Source organism: Peromyscus leucopus, chromosome 2 (genome assembly GCF_004664715.2).
Source record: "Peromyscus leucopus breed LL Stock chromosome 2, UCI_PerLeu_2.1, whole genome shotgun sequence".
NCBI classification, from domain to species: Eukaryota; Metazoa; Chordata; class Mammalia; order Rodentia; family Cricetidae; genus Peromyscus; species Peromyscus leucopus.
Genome location: NC_051064.1, coordinates 51,863,958 through 51,887,193, shown reverse-complemented (window position 1 = coordinate 51,887,193; position 23,236 = coordinate 51,863,958). Strand labels below are relative to the sequence as shown.

Here is a 23,236-nt window from a genome sequence, read left to right as displayed (position 1 = left end):
GCTGGAGGCTATTGTTTATGGGAGATAACAAGCCACATGTCTTCACTTCCCTAAAGAAGTTTGACCCATCTGCCCTTGATGTGCTTGATCACATGTGGCCAGGAGGCTCACAGGCAGGAAATACATCAGGATGTATGCTTGCCCCTGATTGGATGTAGGTTGGAAGTACATCAGGATGTATTGCCTCTGATTGAATCTAATACTTAAGTCACGGTAAACCATGACTCAGGGACAATCCCCACACCCCCATGAGACAGGGCTTCTCTGTGTAACAGTCCTGGCTGTCCTGTAATTCACTTTGTAAACCAGGCTGGCCTTGAACTCACTGAGATCTGCCTGCCTCTGCCTCCCAAGTGCTGAGATTAGAGGTGTGCACCACCACCGCTTAGGTGCCATTTTTTTCTGGGAAACCAGAGATGGGTCTGGCCAGAGCCCATCCACCTGTATTTAATTAAAGGTTGATTCAAATTTGGCTCTAAATTATGGTAATGGTCTTATTCTTGACCAGTGGGATTAACACTCTCTAGAGTCTTGTGTTTAGAGACAAGGTCTCACTATGTAGCTCTGGCTAGCCTGGAATTCGCCTCTAGAGATCCTCCTGTCTCTGCCTTCTGAGTCTTGGGATTAAAGATATGTGCCACCATGCCCAACTCCCAAGATTCTGCACTTCATTTTGTATTAACAAAAGTAGCAAATCCTTCTAGTCCTATTTTTCAATTCATTGGAAAAAGATAGTTACAAAACCAAAACCTTACCCAAAGGCTCTTTCTCAAAGTCAATCCTGATGGTCCCTGCGATTGCGTATGCTATCACTAATGGGGGAGATGCTAAGTAGTTGGCCCGGGTGTTAGGATGGACTCGACCTTCGAAATTCCTGTTCCCAGACAGCACTCCAACAGCTACGAGGTCTCCCTGCGTGAGGCAAGAGTTCAGTTATCAACACTTATCAATTCACAGAGAAGACACTGCCTAGACTTCTCATGTCAGACCAGTTTCCACAGCATACGGACAAAGCCTTCAGACACCCTTCCCTTACGTCTCCTGCTACAGGGAGGAGGGAAGGGAGGGGTATCCCAGGGGAGATGCTCCACAGGTCAGCACGTAACATCACAGCTTTTGCTGCTGGAGTCTAAGACCACGTGAGGCTACCCAGGAAGAGCAGAAGCTGACAGCTGAAGGAAGCCGTAGTGACAGATCCAGCAGGACTTTTCAGGGTTACAAATCTATGGCAACAGAAACCATGCCGACACCATGAAGTTTACGTTCATTTCTGAGGAGATGGGTCTGAGTTTGAACCAAGTTTCAAATGACCAGCAATACACAATTTCAGAGTCCTTTGCAGTCAAAAGCAGCATGCACTGACCTTTTGCCTGGGGCCAGGCACTGCTCAAAGCACTTTTTTATAATCGTAATTCTCAGAAACAGGTTCTGTCACTTCCGATTCACAGTTGTGGAAACCAAGGCACAAACCAGCTAATTTACTTACAGCTAGTGATTTCTCCTCATGAATTTTAGTTCTAAAGAGCATACCCCTGTTACCATATTCCGAATCTAAGGACTGCCATACACCTTCCAGAATTTGCCTTATGTTATAGAAACTCAAACAAGAGGTCTGCAGAACGTAGGCTCCTCTGTCGTTACCTGAGTGATCGCCTCCACCACAGGCTCAGGAAGGGGTCCACTGTTGCCAATGCAGGTCATGCAGCCATAGCCCACCACGTCGAACCTGGGTATCAAACAAGGCACAGACAATGGCTGCTCTCAGTGAGCGCCTCTGCAGGAACACATCCCAGAGGCCACAGGTCAGGAACAATGGCAGCGGAGTGAGATTAGGACAGGGCCGTTCTAGAGAGTTTTCCTTCCTAAGAAGGATGCCACTCGAGTTTTTAAACTTGTAACACAAGGAGGTGAATGATCTAGACTATTTAAAAGCTGGAACTAGATGTGTCATTTAATATCTCCATCTCCTATTGCTGTGCATTCCCAAAGGCTTTTGAATTTCATGAAACACATGGAGAAAACAGATGTTATACAAACTATTGGAATTGGAGAAACTGTTATGGTGACTAATCACTCATTCGCCTTAATGACTAGAATGTCTGCAGCCACGTAAGTAATTAGTTTCGCGCCAAAAGGCAGACTCAATTGCACAGCCACGCCCAGCCCACGGTTCTTCTTAGTGCATGTGAGGACCGGTGCCCTCTTCTGGGGAAAGAAGGGAATGCCACACGGAAGGAAGCACAGGGCTCACTCTTACATGATGAACCATCCCAGGGGCCCAACCACCCCAGGGGCCCAACCACCCCAGGCGCCCATGCACTGGGAAAGCTGGGGTGTAAGTCTATCTACTAGGTGATAAAAGGCTGTGAAAGTTCACAGGATCCGGTAGGGTGATAACCGGGACACAAGGACACAGGACTAGGACACAAACAAACAAACACCCTCTCCCTCACCCTAGCTGGGACAGATAAGGCATGACTCCACTCTCTCGAAGGTAGTAGGTGACCACACCACTTCCAGGAGACAGGCTGGTTTTGACGTAAGGCTTCACATTCAGCCCCGCTTCCACGGCTTTCTTTGCTAACAATCCTGCAGGACGGTGAACAGAGACACAGCATGGGTGGCTAGTTACTCAGATGTGAAGAACACTTTAGGAAAAGGCCTGTTTTTTTCCAGTTACATTTCTTGACCGACAGATCAAAAGCTCACTACCTAGAGAGAGTTCATGCATGCAGTAAGCCCAACTGAGTCATGGAGATGAAGCAAGAGGCAGGTGGACTTTGTTCCTCTTAATAAACAAACCCCAGCCTGCCGTGGTGACTTACATCTTTAATTCCAACAACTGGGAGGCAAAACCTCTGTGAGTTAGACCAGCCTGGGCTTATACAAACAAGTTCCCCAAAACCAAACCAAACCAACCAACCAAACAAACAAAAGAAATAAATCCCAAACCACTTAGGGATATCTTATGAGTTTTTAATTTTTGGAGGAAAAATGATCTAAAATTATCTGTTTGGATTCAGATGAAAATTCTATCAGGAAAGGTCTTTTCTGAGATACACAAATTGTGTACTGATTGGAAGGGAACACTGGCAGCCTACAGCATATCTAGACCACAGATATTCCTAAAGCAGAGGATCAGAGGCCCTGGGCCCCATCAGGACCATAATAGAATGGCGCATGCTCTGACTCAGGAAGTGTAACAGCGGAGAGGAAGAAATGAGGCAGGGAGAAGAAATGAGGCAGAGAGAAGAGGGGAGGTCATGAGGATACACAGGCCGTGGGCAGCTGCTGGTGTTCCCCAAGAAAACTGGCTTGTTCCAGATAAGTATGGAAAGTTGAGGTGGCAAAGATGACCTCTAAAAAGGTTTTCCTTACAGGCCCTTTAAGAAAGAACTATTGACCCTGGTCTCTGGACCCGAGGGAAGTTCTCAAGGTGATTAAACATCAGAACTAAGAAGATCTTATAACACTGAACTCTACATTTAACTATTAACTACCTCACAGCATTGCACAACAGGCTGCTACACCGAGCTTCATCAGCCAGGACCTGTGCCCTGGTCCAGCTGCAACTGCCAATGCACCAAGAGAGTGCAAAGTCTCCCTGCCGGGCTTACAGGGACAAAGTCCATGACAAGAGCTTCTTTTTCTGTTCTCTCTCAGGGAGGACTCAGAGGCTAGGCGCTGGCAGAAATCCAGCTTCCTCTGCTTCCTTCTACTTATTTTCTGTGCTAATTACAAAAGGAAAGGCTGTCAAACACTATGAATTCCACTGCAAATATTTTGCTTTGGATGCTTTTTTGCTGCGTAGGAATTTTCTAGGCCAATCTGTCTGTGGATCTGTAAAATGTAAAATTCTACTCCCACATCCAGGAGACCCAGAGAATGGAAGCAGATGTGCTCACCTGCTCCCAACATCACGGATGGATTGCTGGTGTTGGTGCAGCTGGTGATGGCAGCAATGACCACAGAGCCATGAGCAAGAGTGAATTCGCTGTTGTTGTAGATAAATGTCTTGTGGTCATTGTGATGGTCTGGAGCAACCTGAAAACCCTTAAATCCTTGCTGTGGGAAGGGAAGGTTGAAAATATTACATGCTAGAAGAAAGAAAACAGGGCACACACAATCTGCTATAATAAGAAAAAGTGCCAATTATTAACAAAACAAATACTTCTCTGAGTAAACTTTGAAATGATCCAGAAAATTTAAACTTTGCTTTATGCTTTTTAGATATTCACAAAGGCAGCCGTGAGTCCTGAATATTGCTCAGCAATGAAGTGAGTAACAACCACTTTCCTCCCTCCCCAAGAATAGGAGACTAAATCTATTAACAGTTCAAAGTTAGCCTGCAAAGTATATAGTGCAGTGATCATGGCCTGACCGAGACTACCGATTCTGATCTCATGGAAATCTGGAGAAAGGTGACTTGTATTAATATTGCTTTCAACTAATCTGATCAGTAATGTAAGATACAGCCGAACATCTGGTATCATGCTGATGCCTCATGGATAAACTCCATCTCAACCTCTCATTTGGGAGACACTCACTGAAAATCTGAACACCAGCCATCTTGCTGGGAGCCGTGTAGGGCAACAGTGGTTATGATGCAAATCTTATGGTCAAAGGTACAGATCAGCAAGGGAAATCACGCATACTCAGAGAGTGCCATGCAGTTTCAAGTGAGGGAAAGATGAATTCCTGCTAGGAGATGCTCTGGGCCATGTTACAGAGAAGAGTATCTGAACAGAACTTTAAGGATTGGACAGAATAGGATGTCAGGGGATGAAGCAGAGGCATGCACACACAGAGAGGCATGAACAAAAGTCCAGGGACTTAGAGCCTGTGTGAACAGGGCGGACAACACTGCAGGAGGGGGACTTTCACATGAGAAGGTCACAGGCATAAACAGGGGTTGTTTTCAGTAGGCAGGCATGTGCTGTAGAGAAGCTGCTAGGCCCATGGCCAATGGGGGAATCGTGAAGGAGTTTAGGAAGGAGAAGAAATGTCCTTGGTACCAGGCTTCAGGAAGATTCATAACAAGGTGGGGTGGAAGCCTGGGCACAAAGAAGCAAGGTACAGGGTAGAGTCCAGAGGCCATACCTTGGCTCCAAGGCAGCTTTCAAAGTCCTTTTTCATGTCAGACACAGCAACTTTGTCTTGGGGTCTTTTTGGTCCACTGCAGCAAGGCACAACTGTTTTCAAATCTAACTCCACGACCTGTTCATCCGAACCAAAAGCAATTATAGAATTCATAAAGAAATAGCACAATCACACCAGAGACCTTAGAACATCCCAACAATCAACAGTCAAATAAACAAGCTGCCACGTTCTAAGTCAGGGGAGCCAGTGATCCTTTTATCAGGCCAAAAATTAATTTCCCAATATTAAGATGGGCATGGGAGTAGCGTGGGACCGGCAGGGCTCTTTGCTGCCTTAGAGAGACGGGGTAGACACCGGCTGCCTGGTCCTCCACTTGCTGCTCTGTAGGGTAGCTAACACGTGGCTCTTGCGGGGAGACGGCTTTCTACTGAGGGAAGGAGCCACAAGTCATCGCTGTAGAAGACAGGCTGTCAACTCAACGAGTTCTTCCTTCCTGGATGATGCAGGAAAACTGGGACCCCAGATGGGTCTAGTTTACTCTCTAAACTTTGGCTGCTTACGGAAACATGGATTCAGTTTGTACCCCTAGAAAATAAAGCAAATCACTGGATAAACAGACCCACGGACATGCTCATGCCTCCATTTCTCTCCAGGACTGTAATAATGATACCTACTAAGGTCTGCCATGCCTAAGTGTCAATCAGGAGTTGGGGGAGGGAACGCCCAACTCACGAAGGTAGCATCAAAAGAAGTACTGATGGCACGCCTCCCAGCACTCGGACAGACAGCGATCGTGAGTCGAGTCCCTGCAGTCAGCCAAGACCATTCAAAGAAGTTACTTTGATATGTTATGTCCTTCACCTTTTCACTCTCCACTGTTGGCCACCCCATTCCCTTACCACGACAACACAGGCACTAACTTCCCACAATTCTGTCATCTGTGGAAAAACAGACACCCTCAACTGCTGCCTCAGAAAGCAGAACTGTGTTGTTTGGAGGGCGCTCTCATACCTGAGTGAAGTCTGGGTCTTGAGAGGGGTCGTTGAAATCCCGGAACATGCCTACAGCCTGAAGATACTCTTTAATGTGCTTTACTTTGTTCTCCTCTCGACCTAAATGGCATTAGCAACAGATGAACACATTACTATTTCCAGGTTAGAGATATGAACTGAGAGCCCATCTGCAGTTCTGCAGGTCACAGCCATCTACTGGGCACCTCCACCAACGTCTCTGCTTCTTCAGCTTCCGGGCTGCTGTTTATCAGGCACCACCCGCTATTCCTACTGATGTGTACGGAACAGATTCTGGCTCTACTCACAGACGTGCTTCATCTTTTTGGTGACAGCCTTATTCAAGAGGATCCTGAGCTGAAGCCCACTGCTCGGGTGCACCCATACTTCTGCCCTCAATTTGCCACGGTCACTCTTGGCATTACCTTGTTAAAGTAATGACCCATCACCTCAGACTTTGGTGTGCCTGCCACTGTGTGCTAAATGCTTCAAATGAATCACTTCAAACCCTGTGCTTTTATCATGACCCCACCAGACAAGTACCATTATTATTCTCATTTACTGATGAGGAAATGCTAGTGCAGGGAAATTATTAGGTAATTTCACTATAGAATACAGCTAGGAAATGGCAGGACAAAGAACCCACATTTGCATCCAAAGTCTAAAGTCTTAACCCCCAGTGCTCCATTACTAGAAATACAACCCAGAACCCACAGCTGTTCTGAGTATAATAGCCAGAGGCTATTTATTATTTAGCCTTGGGTGATTACACTGCTCTGATTCTAGGTTTTCCTTCCTATTATTTAAGCTAGTAATCTATCACTTTATACTATCAATGTATGAAGGGGAAGACAGTAAGTGAATGCCAGTGCCTAGTACCCGACAGGCACCCCAGAGACAACAGTTACCACCAAAAGACCTCGTGTACCAATATAAAACAATCAGCATCTGAAAAGCAGTATACACATCTGGGTTCTGGGGTACCAGAGAGACTTGTTGTTCTTGGCTATCACAGGTCCAGCTCACATCTCCTTAAATCCACAACATACTTTGTCTCCACAGAGAGGAAATAAGTCTAACACAAGAGCATCGTGTGGGCTGGAGGAGGCAGGGCTGGGATTCTCAGGGTCTCTGCTTTCAGCCCTTCCCCTACCTGTCTGCAGCAGGTATGCGATGCTGACTTCATCGACCGGGAAGAAGGCCGCAGTCGCGCCGTACTCTGGGCACATGTTGGCAATCGTAGCTCGGTCAGCAATGGATAGCTGGGCCACTCCTGGTCCGAAAAACTCCACAAATTTGCCCACAACCCCAACTTGCCGGAGGTGCTATACAGTAGAAACAACAGGAACGTTTGAGGCTGGACAGCCGTGTTTAAAACACAGAACTATCTCTTTGCAATGCTCCCTAGAAGGACTGGATGCCAGGATGGCAAAGGGACATCCCTGATTGTACTGTACCAACATTAAAAGGGCCACTGTGACGTGAACGTTGGGGAACTGGAAAGAAGTGGGCAGGGACTCGACTAGTTCTCCACCAACCCTCCTGTAGATCTGAGATTGTACCAAATAATTCTTATTTTATAAAGAGAGAGAAAAGAAATGCCCAAACTATGAATTACACCAGATAAGTTGTTCTGAATGACATTCAGAAGGAAACACTGAAGGCATTCAAAAATTACCTTCTTTCAACCTAGGTAAGTTTAGTTCTTATATAATCACAGTATTTAATAAATGATTTGTTTCTAAAGACGTAAGGCATAGCTCTTGCTACTACAAACCCCACAGACTGCCCATCTCCTGTCTTCTCTGCCCATCTCCTGTCTTCTCTGCCCATCTCCTGTCTTCTCTGCCCATCTCCTGTCTTCTCTGCCCATCTCCTGTCTTGCCCACATAAGCCATCAGCCAGGGCTGAGGCTCCAGCACTGGTCAGTTAACTGTACAAGGATGCCAGCCTCACAGACAGCTGAGTGCATGAAAAAGTCCTTCAGCTACATGCATTCTACCAAACTTTTGGGGTGAGCCCTGTTAGTCCATTTTTGAAAATGATTGTGACAATCTGTGGCATTCAATAAATCCAATTCTAAATTCCATAACAATTAAATCGAAGACAAACTTTTGGCTTTTTCAGCATGGGGTCTCTACAAAGACTCTCTATACTATATAGAACAGGAAAAAAATACTTAAAAACAAAGACCATGAAACTACTTTTTTTTTTCCTTCAAGACAGGGTTTCTCTGTGTAGCCCTGGCTGTCCTGGAACTTGCTCTGTAGACCAGGCTGGCCTCGAACTCAGAGATCTGCCTGCCTCTGCCTCCTGAGTGCTGGGGTTAAGGGCGTGCACCACACAGCCCAGGTGAAAGTACGTTTATTGTAAAGCAAGTGAAACACACACACACACACACACACACACACACACACACACACACACACACACACACAGGATTCTTGTAAGAGTTTAAGAAAAAGCCCTAATAATAACTTCCAACTTGTAGCTACATCTGTTGCAATAAAATAACTTACAATAAGAGAAGAAAGTGTAAAATTATTCATGGGACTAAGTTGCTATTTACATATAGAAAGATCCAGGTGGGGCCAGCAAGATGGCTCAGTTGGTAACTTGATACCAGGAATCCACAAGTGGAAGGACAGAACCAACTCCTAGAGGTCACCCTTAGTCCTCCACACATGCCATGGCCAGAGCTAAAAATGTAATAAAACTCAAGAGAAAAAGATCCATGTGGAAAAACTATAGCAAAAGTGTAAAATATGTGTGAGAATAATTTTCAACCTCACGATTACTTCTGGGAAGGATAGGCTCTTCTGAACCATACATACATGCTAATTCTAGATACTCAGAAATTATAAATACATGCTAATCCATAAAAACAGGCTCCGAAGCAAATCTGACAAGACATTATCGTCTCTTTAAGTCTTGGTGACAGGAGCTGGACAAGAGGCAGAGGCAGGTGGATCTCTGTGAATTTGAGGACAGCCTAGTCACATAGTAAGTTCTAGGACAGCCACCTACATAGGCTTGTCTCGGGGAAAAAAAGAAAAAGAAGCATGACTTTAATTTCTAGGTATTTTATGTCACAACTTTAAAAATTAAGGAAAAGAATAAAGATAACCATCTAAACTTAACCACAAGAATCCTTTTTAATCTCATTTTAGTTTTATAATTTTTCCTGGCCTCTCTAGAGCACACACACTCCATTAAATTTATTCTATTTGTCATTGGTTTTCCAAGAGGCTTTGGCTTTGTGTGTGCACATATGTGTGCGTGTACATGTGTGTGTGTACGTGTGTGTATGTGTGTGTGTGTTTGTGTGCGTGTGTGTGTGTGTCTATATGATCTCATTACCTTGGTAATGGTGAGCACGATGTCCGTGGATGTGACCAGAGGGTGGGGCTTCCCCATCAGCTTGTAGCCAATCACCTGAGGAAGCACCATGCTGATGGGCTGACCCAGCATGACAGCTTCTGCTTCGATACCACCTACACCTGCAGGGAACGGCACAGCAGAACAACAGCGTTTCAAGCCCTCAGTGTCCCTCAGGCACAGACTCAGGAAACCCAGGTGGCATGTGTACCTGGTACAGCTGTATTTCCCTAGGGAACACTCATTTTTCTCTATTCCCTCTATAGACTGTGCCCTCCCCTAGTGCTCCGATTAAAATCTCTTCAGTGCCACACTTAATAGAGAGAAGATTTAGGAGGCTCCGTTGTTAATGAACACCTAGCTGATATCACTTATGCAAATGTCCTCGAACTTAATTCAGTTTATTGTTCCAAATAGAGAGTGAATGTCTTGTTTTCTAGGCACTGAAAACTACAGCGGTCAACAAAAATGTGCCCTCCTCTGTGACCACGGGAACAAAAACAGTGAACGAGGTGTGTGCTCCAGAACGAGGTGCGTGCTCCAGAAGAGTGCCCTCCACAGGAATGTGGGAGAAGACTCACCCCAACCAAGAACTCCCAGACCATCAATCATGGTAGTGTGCGAATCTGTGCCCACGAGGCTGTCTGGGTAATAACATCCATCCTGATCAAATACGACTCTTGCCAAATACTCCAAATTCACCTGGTGAATGATTCCTGAGCCAGGAGGAATAATCCTCATATTGCAAAAGGCCTGGGAACCCCACTAGGATTGAACAACAGAAGGGACACAGTGAAGACATTTGTACTTGGTCATCGGCACACCTCTCCTCAAGCCCCACAAACATGAAAAACCAAATGGTGAAACCAAACCTTTAAGAATTCAAATCGTTCTCTATTTCTTTCAAATTCCAGGTCCTGATTCTTCTGTAAACTGTCTGTCCTGTCAGAGAGGAAAACTAAATGTATAAATTGTAAGGCTTCACATGGCACCCATCCAATCTGTTATGATGAATCAACCAAGCAGCCACTGTATCTGCGAGCTGCAGGCTGGTATACACTGTTACCAGCTGGAAAACTGAGGTAAGCCGCCAAAAACATGTAACAAATTACCTGCTTCAAGTGATTCCACCAAAGCCCTAAGACAGTGGAAAAACATGAGCTGAATTCCACTGGAAGTTAATGCCCAAGTCGGACTCTCAGGGACAAACTCAACACCATGTATGGCAAGAGCAGCAGAGACACTTAAGGGGCCTTGCTTCTGCACCTGCGTCTCCTCGATGACCCCATCAGTCCTCTCTGCTGGGCCACATGGGGGTGCATGCGCATGTGCTTATGCCGGAGACAGAGGACAGCAATGTCAAGGGCCCGTTGATTTCAGAATCCCAGTCTCCTATCTTTCAGACGGGGGGTTATGAAGATGGCTGCTCTCCATGAACAACTGCAAACCCAGATTACAGGCTGAGGTTTATTCAAGGTCATTCAGTAGAGTAAGTCATAGTCACAACTCTGCAGGTTTAGCAGAGAGAAGGCACACATAGTCTGTATATGATAGCTCAAGGAAACACTAACTATACAGCTAAGACCCAAGTCAAGCTCCACTCATTAGATAATCATTAACTATTGCCATTACTAGGAAACAGCTACTATTCTAACTACTTGATTGATTTTCTCATCGAGCCTCCGTAATGATAGATCTTGAGTTGAGCACTACTAAAGCGCACATTTTCATCCGAGCAAAATGAGATCCGCAGAAGTTAGGAAGGCTGCTGAGTGCTGCACAGCTAGGAACTGGTGGAAAGGGAACTGATGTCTGGGCATCTGGATCAGAGCTCACACTCTTTACCTCCTCCATTATTGCCTCCTGCAGGCAGTCATGGCGACGGGGGCCGTAGCAACAACCACGGCCACCGTAACCACAGGAGGTGCTGAGCGCCCAAACTCCAACTCTATACCCATCATCTCCCCATGTCATCGTCACACCCCCTTCCCTCCACCTGCCGAAGCACCAGCAGTGGCACAGGAAAGCTGGATAACTTGTCGTAGTCGGATGACTGATCAGTTAGAGAGCTGTCATCTGAACCCATGTCTGATTGTCCCGGAGCCTCCATTTCATACTCAACCCTTCTTTTCACTTCCAAATCAGCTATGGGAACGCAAAAGCTGCATTTTCATTACTTGGGTGGAGCTCAGGGCCTGGCAGGAAAGAGAAGGAACCAAGCAATAACCAAGTGCTATTATCAACTCTGGACATACAGCACTAGATGTCATAGGAGCAGGCAGAAAGGGCCATGAAATCAGACCGGCAGAGCTTCTAGAAGGAAATGACATCAATCCAGGCAGAAGGATGAAAGGAGCCAGCCAGGGAAAATCAGACAGACACTCTTTGGGGAGAAGATGTGAACTGAAGTTCCCTGAAAAGGGCCACCCCAATGCTGAGGCTATGCTCAGTGACCACTGCTTAGAACTTTTGATTGGGCAGAGTTGGGATGTTGCAGATCTAGGGCTAAGATTATCTTAGGCTGCTGTTAGTTCTTTAACAGCTATGCATCACCCACCTCTATCTCTAACCTGACATTCTTCTGACTATCAAGTAAAGCCTTTGGAATGTATTAACAGACCACTAGCTTCCACCATCCAAGAAGCTAAGCACACCGGAGTTCCCTGCTTTCTGTTAGCTGCCTATCTGTGTCCCGATGGCAGATGAACTGGCGGCTCATGAGGGTATTTATGGAACCATTTCCACAAGGCAGCATGCCAGTCAGGGGCAAACTGAATCTGCACTCCGAGGCACGGGAACTCACACCTGGCTCAGAAAAACTATCATAAACTATAACAATAAACTATACCTGAGCCAGAATAAACTATCATATTCCTTTTGAAGTGAGAGCTGTGTGTGTTATAGAGGGAAAAAAAAAAAAAAACAGCCAGCATGTATTACTTACCTTGAAAACACATTTAGTGAATACACTGCCCCCTGCCCCCACTGTGACGTGAATATTCTCCAAAAATAATTATTAGTTATTTTAATGGGATCAATTTCTGAGACACATTCGAGCATGGGGCAGGGGGTGTTCTAAAACTATAGCTCCAGAGCTGAATTCAGCTCAATATTTGTACATGCTTCATCCCCAAAGAATGATTTTTGCTTTAAAGATTGGGGATGGGTTATATGACCAAGATAGCATGTGGCTAGCAAAGCCTGAAATATTTAATTCTGAACTTTGCAGAAAAAAATGTATCGATTCTACTGAGAAAATGAATGTTGGAGAAAAGCAAAGAAAGACGCAGAGAAAGGGGCCCAGCTGAAGCAGACACCTCTATCAGCAGGTCCTCTGGATGCATGCAGCTACTCCGCATCTCCACTGTTCCTCCTGAGGACTCCAGCCCACCCCCTCCTGCCTGTCTCTCCAGGCCCCGGTGCATCTGTGTCAAGGGGAAACCTGAGTGCCCTGACTTCCTTCCTAAATCATTTCCTCCATCCATTCCTCATCTAACGATCTCCCCTCCTTCTATTTAGCCCTACAGCTACCAAAGTATTTATCATAAACACAGCCCCCAGCTGGTTTCCCAGTCCCTTAAACTCACCTTTCATATCATCACTAGTTTGAGTTTTCTACATACACAGATTATTATCAGCTCACCATATTCTAATAAACTATAAACCCTCTATTTCAAAAACCCAAGTTCTTCAGCCTGACGTAAACCTTGCTTTACCAGACCCTCCATATTCTCCAGCCCAGTTCTCAGGGTCGCCACATGGCGGCTTTCATATGACTCTGACTCTGTCCTCTCCTAGGATGGACTTTTGGCTCCTCCTCCTTGGTCTGTGTGCTTCAGGACCCTGATGGAGTGGCCTCTGGAGAGCCTTCTGGCTCCCAAGTCAGGGTTGTTTGCACTTTCTCAGGGTGACCACACTGAGCAATTGCATTAAAGTTATGTAGTTATTAAACTTCCTCTTTGAAATTGACTAGTTTATTGAATAAATATGGGCACAACACAGGTCTGTTAAACCTGTTTTACAGAGAAAAGAAAACCAAACATCAGGGAAGAGATCTCCAAGCATCGTTTCCACCAGTGCAGGCGAGACTCTGACTCATGTGGCTGCTGACATCTATTCTGCGCCACACAAGCACTTCTGGACTTTACCCTCCAGCATCAGGAGGCTGTGGGAGTCGAAGCAGGGAATGAACGAGAAGGCTTGGCCCAGAACATGGTAGGCAAAATGATAAGAAGCCAGAAATGCCCAGGCTGTTCCAAGCTATAGTGATCTCAGGTAAAAACCTAACACTATGAAAACAAAACCATATTGTGCTAAGTGTGGCTCAATTAGTCTTGTTGTGGTTATCAGAATAAATGGACAGACCTAGAATTCAAATTTTTAAAATTTATTTTATTACCACTCAAAACTCTCCTAAATTGGCCCAATCTAATGAGCCTTTTGTGTTTGGGGACAAGGTCTCCTGTAGACAGGCTGGCCTCGAGTTCTTGATCCTCCCATCTCGATATTCAAGGTACTAGGATTACAAAGGTGTCAACATGTGGCAGGTTTTCTTTGTGTTGCCAACCAGCTCCCAAATCATGTCATGGAAACATTAATTATGACTGCTCGGCCTTAGCTTACACTTGTTTCTATTAGATTTTAAATTAACCCATTTCTTATTAATCTATGTGCTGCCCCAAGGCTCGTTTACCTCATCTACATACTGTCCAGCCTGCTCTCCTGCCTCCTCCATGTCTGTGTATCTGCCTCCCTGCCCCAACCAACTGGCCACTGGCTGGTTGGGCCCCATTTTCTCTCTGCCCACCAGCCCCATCTAGCTCTCCTCTGCCTAGCTATTGGTCATTCAGCTTTTTATTAGACCAATCAGGTGCCTTAGGCAGGCAAGGTGAAACAGCAACACACCTTTACATAGTTAAACAAATGCAGCATAAACAAAAGCAACACAGCTTTACATAGTTAAACAAAGATTCTATGATTCTATCCCATAACACCAACATGCCTCACTCCAATCTAGAGAACTTCTAAAGAGGTCTCTGAATGTGAATGGCCTCATAAACAGAAGGGATAATTTCCCCATGATTATGTGATATAAATTCACATTTATAGTGTCTGAGACTTTCACAGAATAGAGCCTAGAAATTTATAAGTAGTATTTCCAGAAAAAAACAGCTTTCATGAAACCTGGTCATAAACTGTTGTGAAATTCTTGGGGAAAAGCCAGGGGCAGTTCTGAGATAAATGCAGGACACATGACAGCAACATGCTGGTTAGGTCCTCAGAAGCTGAAGATGACAAGGAAAATGATATTCAGACTAGACAAAGAGCTCCCGACTACTGAAAATATACAACCCTGACATCTTTACCTGGCTTTCCCAGCTCATTTCAAGAATGGAGCTGGGAGTTAGCCCATAGCACTCACTTCCATAACAGTCAGCACATATCACATTTAATTCCTTTAGGGTTTTTTTGTTTGTTTGTTTGTTTTTCGAGACAGGGTTTCTCTGTGTAGCTTTGCGCCTTTCCTGGACCTCACTCTGTAGACCAGGCTGGCCTCGAACTCACAGAGATCTGTCTGCCTCTGCCTCCTGAGTGCTGGGATTAAAGGCATGCGCCACCACCGCCCAGCTCATTTAATTCCTTTAAAGGATAAGGACTTCCAAAGCTGAAACTCAAACAAACAAACAAACAAAACAAACAAACAAAACAAAAACCCATTAAAATCAACCAACAACCAACCAACCAACCAACCAACCAACCTACCTACCTACCTAGCACAACTGGGGCTGGTGGTCTGACTCAGTGTGTAAAGGCAGCTGTCACCAAGCTGACAACCAGAGTTCCACGCCTGAGGTCCACAGGGTGGAAGGAGGTGACATGTCCCCTGACCTGCACGTTTGCACCACCCCCACCCCCACACAAATGCATGCAAAATAAATCATCCTAAACAGTTTTAAAAAAACAGCTACTATGTGTGTGCACTAGATTTAAATGGGTATATGACATTCACCCTTGTATTTGTTTTCCTAATACCATTTCCATTAAGATCATGTAAATGAAAAAGGTCCATTAAAAAAAAAAAGAGTGGAAGTCAACACTTAAAGGGAAGAAAAAAAAAATCAAGTGATAGCCCAGAGGCATTGACAGCATGAGCACTTGGGATTTGAGGCCAGCGGGTCAGACATGAAATCACCGCATTCTGCCTCCAGTCCCTTCACCTTCCAGGAAGGAACAATGAAACCTTGCTGCTAAGGTGAAGTCGCTATGACTTTGGGAGGTGACTTTATTATTACTTATGAGATAGGACTTTAGAAAATCCTTACTCAACTTCTTGTTTGCAGATCGGAACCATCAAGCCGGGCTCGTGTGATTTAAAGAAGTACTGGAGAGAGAGAACACCTAAGGATGGTTCCAGGGCCAAGGGAAAGGAGAAGGTGGGGAGAAGTCATGTCCGTGTCCAACATCTGTCAGTTCCAAGACAGGCCCTTTCTCTCCGTGTTGAATTTATCTGGTTTAAATATCTCAATATGAACTAGAGAATGGCTTATTCCTAATTTCCTTGGAGGGTATATGAAATCCATTGTCAGTCAAAGGGAAGAGGCGACGAGTTTCTTTTTTCTCAGGCTTAACTTTTCTTTGGGTCCATGATGCACCAAGTGCACTCCCTGGATTCTGCTGTGGTACAGGCTGACTTTCTGCACCGTCTAGTGCATCATAACAGGACTGGAAATGCACAGCAATGTTTACTATCTAGATTCATTTAGCCCAAAGACTCACTCTCAACAACTCCAATTTAAGCAAAGACTTTTGGAGAATGAGGACTAAAAGTTCATTAAAAAAATACCACAAACCTCAGTTATCTGTAAAACAAGTTAGGATTATAAATGCTACATATGTTTTGCTTAAGCAGCATTCACTTTTAAACATTTATTAAGAAGTCATCGCTAAGTTGTGAGTTTGCAACTTTGTAAAGTCATATGTTCAGTTTCTTTATAAAGACATTTTACTACCCACACCTTTGGATGCCGGGTGGAGGGACAGGTGAAAAGGAGAGATTTCGTTTGTCCCCATGGAAAAGTATCTCAGTCATGTTAACTTACCTTCTCTTTCCACCGAGGGATAATTTCAAAGTCACCAGCTTTAGTTATGTTAAGTGCCTATTACATGCATGCTTCAGTCCAGTGAACCAGCAACTCACTCGGCTGGACACAGGCTAGACGATGAGGGATTTCTGACGTGTGAATTTCAGCTGGCTAGGAAAGATGACATGGACCTTGGCAGGAGAGGGTGGGATGAGGATATAGCCCAGACAGAAGAGATGGAGGGCAGAACTAGTGTAGGCCTTATTCTCATGCACAGGGAGCCAGTCACAGAACAGTTTCTTGTGATAAAAACAGGAATAAAGCTGCAGTGGAAGCCGGGCGGTGGTGGCGCACGCCTTTAATCCCAGCACTCGGGAGGCAGAGCCAGGCGGATCTCTGTGAGTTCGAGGCCAGCCTGGGCTACCAAGTGAGTTCCAGGAAAGGCGCAAAGCTACACAGAAAACCTGTCTCGAAAAACCAAAAAAAAAAAAAAAAAAAAAAAAAAAAAAAAGCTGCAGTGGATGAAAAACCCCTCACCTCTTCTAAAGCCAGACATGCACTTGCGGTGACAAGCTCTCACGGCAAAATGTACACGTGTGTTTTGATTCATTCTTCAAGCTAGAGTAAAGCTACTAGATGCAGACAGACCACTCCTCTTCAAAGCAAACAGACAGGCAATGATAGCATTTACATGATCCATTTCTCCCAGTATCATTCACTGGAAAGTCGATTTTCTGGCATCACCTTTAAAGATATTCTCAAATACGCATGCACGTTAAAGATTTGTCTTACATTTATTTATTTGTCTGTATGTGGGTATGTGTGGGTATGCGTGTGCCATGGCACTCATGTGTACGCCAGGAAATGACTTGTGGGAGTTGGTTCTCTCCTTCTGTCATGTGGATCCCAAGAATGGAACTCAGGTCCTCAGGCTTGGCAGCAAGTACCCTGACTCGCTGAGCTATCATGGGCCCAACATGTACACATATTTTTAAAAGATGTGTATTCCAAGATTTTGCACAAAGAAGAAAACCAAGGAATCCCTTCTAACCCTCCTCACCTTCTGCTGAAATCAACCTGGATGGAATGATCAATTACAAGGTCAGCGGGACAGACAGGATTTATTTTCTCTGGATTTCCTCCCAATTTCTTCACAGCATCACGCATTGCAGCAAAATCAACCACAGCTGGCACACCCCTAGGGGGGAAAAAGCAAGCAGAAAACAGCCATGAGTGTGTGTGACTGGATTTTGCAGGTTTTGCCATTGTTAATACTGACAAGGGACCATGTCATCAGAGGCATTAGGAATAGGTGACTTAGAAAAGTATAAGTTGTTCTAAGCATATTTCCTTGAGCAGAAATAACACAGGTGGTAAGTGGTATGACTGAGCAGAATGTCCTTGTAGAACTCCACCGGTAAATTAACTTGAACACAAGAAACTATGGGGAAGACTGGATGTTTGCACTCAAGAAGCCTGATGAGAATGGACTGCTTCCCAGATCATTCCTTCAACTTTAGACCAGACTTGAAGGAGTGGATATATACCTTGGAATAAGACTAATCAAAAAAGTGAAAAGTCTTTTTAATGAAAACTTTAAAACACCAAAGAAAGAACCTGAAGATACTAGAAGATGGACAGACGTCCATACTCATGGACTGGAAGAATCAATGTTGTAAAAGTGGCTATATTACCAAATCATCTACAGGTTCAATGCAATCCTCATCAAAATTCCAATGCTATTCTTCACAGAAATAGAAAAATATAATGTTAAAATCCACATGGTCAGACAAAAGACTCCAGGCTGCCAAAGCACCCCCCAGAGTCTTAGCTTCTTTTCTCATTGCTGTGATAAGTTATTGACAATGTCACTTATTAAGGGAGAAAGGGCTTACTGTAACCCATGGTTCTCGGTACAATCCTTCACAGTGGGGTACAGTGGGGAAGTCAAGGCAGGAGCTTGAAGCGGCTGATCAAGAAGACAGCAAAGAACACATGCTAAAGTGGAGAAAACACTTTAGGATGCAAGTGTGGGCAAGACATCTCTCAGCAGGATTCCAGTCTACCCAGGAGTTAAGGCCAACAGCTGATAAATGAGACCTCATACAATGAAAAGGCTTCTGCACACTAAAGGAAGCAGTCTATCAAGGGAAGAGGCAGCTTACACAATGGGAGAAAGTCTTTACTAGCCATACAGCAGACAAAGAACTAACATCTAGAATATGCAAACGTCTCAAAAACTAAACAAGCAAGCAACCCAATCAATAAACAGAATAACGAAACAAAAGGACAGCTCTTAAAAGAAGAAATATGGGGTTGGGGATTTAGCTCAGCGGTAGAGTGCTTGCCTAGCAAGCGCAAGGCCCTGGGTTCAGTCCTCAACTCCAGAAAAATAAATAAATAAATAAATAAAATAAAATAAAAATAAATAAATAAATAAAAGAAGAAATACAAACTGCCAAGAAACACATAAAAGTATTTAAGTCCTCACTAGCCAAAGTAAAGCAAGTTAAAATTACCCTGGGCTTCCATTTCACTCCAGCCAGAATGGAAGTCATTAAGAAAAAGAATGACTATATATTGAAAACATGGACAAAAGGGAACTGTGGACACTGGGTGGGAATGTGAATTAGTCCATCCACAATGGTAGTCAGTCCAGGGGTTCCTTTAAAAATGGAATGATTTTTAAATGTCCCATACAACCCAGCTCTGCCCTCCTGGCATTTCCTCAAAGGCTCCAAGTCAACAGGTCACAGAGACGCTGCACTTCAGTGTCCCAGCAGCTAAGTTATGCGAGCAGCCAGACGTCTGAGCAAGAGCAGTGGATGAGAGCAGTAGTGCACCACACAGTACCCATGTTTTCAAACCTGAAGTACACAACTAAATCGTGTGCAGGAAAATGAACGCTACTGGAGATACTCTATGGAGTGAACTACGCCAGTCAGAAAGACAAATATCTGCGCTCTCTCATTTGTGGTTCCTAAATCTTATGTAGGTATATAAAGTTGTCTATGTGTAAATCACATGAAAGTAGATGTGAGGCTATTCAGGAGAGCAAAGGGATTACAGGACGGGGAGGGAAGAGAAAAGGGGCCGTGGGAGGTATGGGGACAATATGCTTAATGGCCAGTACCTAGGCCAAAACCCCCTTACGTAACAATGTATACCATATGCAAGGGTCACACACAATTGAAAAGGAACAGAAGTAGTAGTTAGAATTCAGAAAAATGGGCTGTCAATCAGATTTATACTGAGCCAGTCCTTCTCTCTTTAAAATACAAAATCTGGGGACTGGAGGGACGGCTCAGCAGTTAAGAGCGCTGGCTGCTCTTCCAGATTTCAGTTCCTACATGGCAGCTCACACCTGTCTATAAGCCCACTTCCAGGGCTCTTGATACCCCCACACAGACATATATGCAGGCAAAACACCAATGATCGTAAAATTATATATATATATATAAATATATATATATATATATATATATATATATATATATGTATAAAAATATGGTGATTTTTTTTTTTTACATAAAGAAACTGGGTCCACTAAAGGAATCAGAATAACATCATTGCCAAATGAGAAGATTATGTCTGAGCAATTGCGCCGTCACTGGCAGTCGGAATTCCAGCAGCATCAGCATCAGCATCAGCAGCAGCATCAGCAGCAGCAGCAGCAGCAGCAGGCTGCAGCCGAGGGTGGTAAGGCAGTGCCTCTTCTCTCCTCAAAGACAGCGCATCTGTGTGCGGGCACAACAGCCCGAGACTGGACCCTGCACGAAACTCCCCACACAGCCCTCCTGCATGCTCCCTTCTACCACCCCAGTGTGCTCGGCCCAGGGGCCTCAGTTCTGAGGCTGGACGCCCCTGTCACTGGCGAGGTGGGGTGACTGCTGGAGACTCAGCAGTCTGCTCTTGTTCCAGGGGTTAGGGCCTCTGGCTTTCCTTTTGTCTCCCGGACATTGAGAGACAACGTTTTTTTGTTAAGTAAAGACTTTCTGGAGAGGCTGACGAGGGGGTGGAGGAGAGGGAAGTGGCAGGCTCACGTAAAGTCTTGCAGGATGACGCGAGCCGGTCTAAACGGCACTTCTATGTTCTTATGCTGCATGACATTCCAGTTCAGAATGTTTTCAATGTCATGTCTCTTCACCAAAAACTCATCACAGTTCCGGACGGCTGCCTCCAGGAGAACTCTGATAGAAAACGGTAGGCGTCCTAGGAGTAGAGATAGAAAGCATTAAAATGAAAAGTACAGGGCACCTTTTGTTCAGAGCGCTCTTTAAAGCCAATCTTTCGAGAAACTTTATACCAGACATCGGATTATTCTTCCAACAGGGGAAGAGGGTAAAGTGATTGACAAGTTTAGGGCTGGAGAGATAGCTTAGTGGTTAAGAGCACTCTTCCAGAGGACCCAGGTTCAATTCTCCAGCACCCCCGTGGCAGCTCACAACTGTCTGTAACTCTAGTTCCAGGGACCTGGCACCCATGGCAAAACACCAATGCACGTAAAATAAAAACAAATAAATAAATTTTTAAAAAGTGATTGACAAGTTTAAAATGGAAAATGGTGAAAACTATGTACAGGGAATGGATTTAAGAGACATTCAGTAATTGAAAATACTCAAAGACTAGGGTAAAACAATTCCCCGTTTACTTATTTATTTAAATGGTTGCTTACTTTGAATTCAGTAACACAAAGAAAAGTTCCCATTAAGTCATCACAGTTCACCATCAGTCTAGACTTTGTGTGGTATACAACAAGCAATATGAATTTTTATAGATACACAGAATAATATTTCTTAAGAAACTAATGCTCAAGAAGAGAGAAAATGACCCATTTACAATTAAACAAATAAACATTCAATAAGATGTCTATTTGAAAAAGTGTGTGTGTGTGTGTGTGTGTGTGTGTTTGTCTGTTTAACCCACATTCACTTCTTGTCTCCTCTGATCTCTTCCAAGCCCCCAAAGGCCAATTAGTTGCATAATCAATTATACAAACGTGAGACCAGTTGCTAACAGAGCAATTACATCATAGAGTGATGTACTCACCATATCTTGAGTCCTCCAATTTATTCAAATTGAAGAATCTCTTTCCTGGTTGTGCAGGGTCCAAGGGCTCAGCAAGGTGTGCAAATGGGTTCTTCATGATTATTGATGGTCACGTGTCCCTGATAAACAAAATAATTGGGAGGGTTAAGGGGAGAGTGAATATGATCAAAATATATTTTATTCATATATGAAATACTTATAACTTAATGCAAAATTAAATTTTAAAATAGAAAATAATCTAATTTTTATTTTGGAAGCTGGGCTCTTTGTAGAAATGATGGTACACACTTACATAAACAAATCAATTATTAACTTTTCAAAGAGTGACAGTCTCAAAAGTGTGTTTCTTGTGAAGCTACCATGTCTGAAAGCCAGCTTTGGCTTCTCAAAACAGCAAACAGTCCAAGTAGCTTCTCTCTTACTTCAACACCTTCCAACTCTTCCACAAACTTCGTGTAGGAAAAGGGGAAACAAAGGATGCATCTCACAGAAAGTCTTGGCCATATGAGCAGACCTTGAAGCTGGACTCATCTTTCAGTAGACGCCAGAAGGGCACACAGGTGAGTTTATGCTTCATATCAATCTTGTGATCCTTCTGCCTCTGTCTCAGGACAGCCATAACTGGTGGAACTCTATCAAGCTTCAACTGTGGAAGTAGGGATTGGAGAGCCTGTTTTCTGAAACTGTCCTATGTGTTTCTATTCGGAAATCTCTGCAGCATTTTAATAAACTTGAATCCCACGGTTAGAAGCCTTCCTGCTTTGCTCTGGCATCTGATGGTAAACAGTGTGCTGACAGCGGCGAACCCTCTCTTGCTCCCGGAGCTCTCTTTGGGGCTTCAGGTCAGGCTCCAACTCCCCACATATGTTTGTGGGGCCAGCTACCCCATCTCAGGAAGACACTATTCCCAGGTCCACCATACATATACATGGTGCTTTCATTCATCAACACAGCTGAGAGCAAAACACACTGAGGTGGGTCTCACCCTTCAATCAATCTAGCCTCCAATATTTTTTATTTTATTATATGTGTATGATGAACGCCCGCATGTATATTTATATACATATGTCCACCATGTGTGTCTGGTGCCAGAGTGGGTGTTTGATCCCCTGCAGCTGGAGTTGAGGCCGGCTGTGAGCTGCCATGTGGGTGCTGGGAACCAAATTTGGGTTCTATGCAAGAATAGCAAGTAATCTTAACCTCTAAGCAATGTCTCCAGTCCTCCCCAATATTTTTTAACTTAAATGTAAAAGAGTGAGCATTTCCCCTGGTTCATCTCAAGGTTTATATGAGTAAATACTTTTTAATCAATACATTTCTAGAATGATCACTAGTTACAGATTTGAAGAGAAACAACTGTGCACCTATCCAGAGTGCAGTACAGAACTAGTACGCAGAACCAAAAAATCTTGAATTTAAATTGACTGGAAACCTGTAACTTTTTGTGTACCCAGAGGATGCCATAAAGATAAGATTTCATATCTGAACTCATGTGACTAGGCACAACCAAAACACAGGTGTGCAAACAAATAGTGTCTAAGACTAGCTTTAGATTTATGCGTATAAAGGGCATTTGAAGCATAAATGAATTTCATATGGAGACTTCATTTCATAACT

At 44.3% G+C, this 23,236-nt stretch overlaps 1 protein-coding gene across 1 annotated transcript in view; it reads right to left on the bottom strand.

Annotated features, from left to right (window-relative positions):
• Positions 1–23,236, bottom strand: part of Aco1 (aconitase 1) — a 64,239-nt gene that overhangs the window by 20,994 nt on the left and 20,009 nt on the right. The window contains exons 2-14 of the mRNA XM_028884068.2: positions 21,620–21,738; positions 20,614–20,782; positions 17,631–17,768; positions 10,361–10,430; positions 10,070–10,253; positions 9,471–9,610; positions 7,264–7,435; positions 6,112–6,212; positions 5,101–5,217; positions 3,906–4,065; positions 2,454–2,589; positions 1,642–1,726; positions 756–912 (exon numbers count right to left, since the gene is read on the bottom strand). Of these exons, the coding sequence (XP_028739901.1) occupies positions 756–912; positions 1,642–1,726; positions 2,454–2,589; positions 3,906–4,065; positions 5,101–5,217; positions 6,112–6,212; positions 7,264–7,435; positions 9,471–9,610; positions 10,070–10,253; positions 10,361–10,430; positions 17,631–17,768; positions 20,614–20,782; positions 21,620–21,716 (1,726 nt within the window). The 5' untranslated portion in view covers positions 21,717–21,738. The remainder of the gene's footprint in view (positions 1–755; positions 913–1,641; positions 1,727–2,453; positions 2,590–3,905; positions 4,066–5,100; positions 5,218–6,111; positions 6,213–7,263; positions 7,436–9,470; positions 9,611–10,069; positions 10,254–10,360; positions 10,431–17,630; positions 17,769–20,613; positions 20,783–21,619; positions 21,739–23,236) is intronic.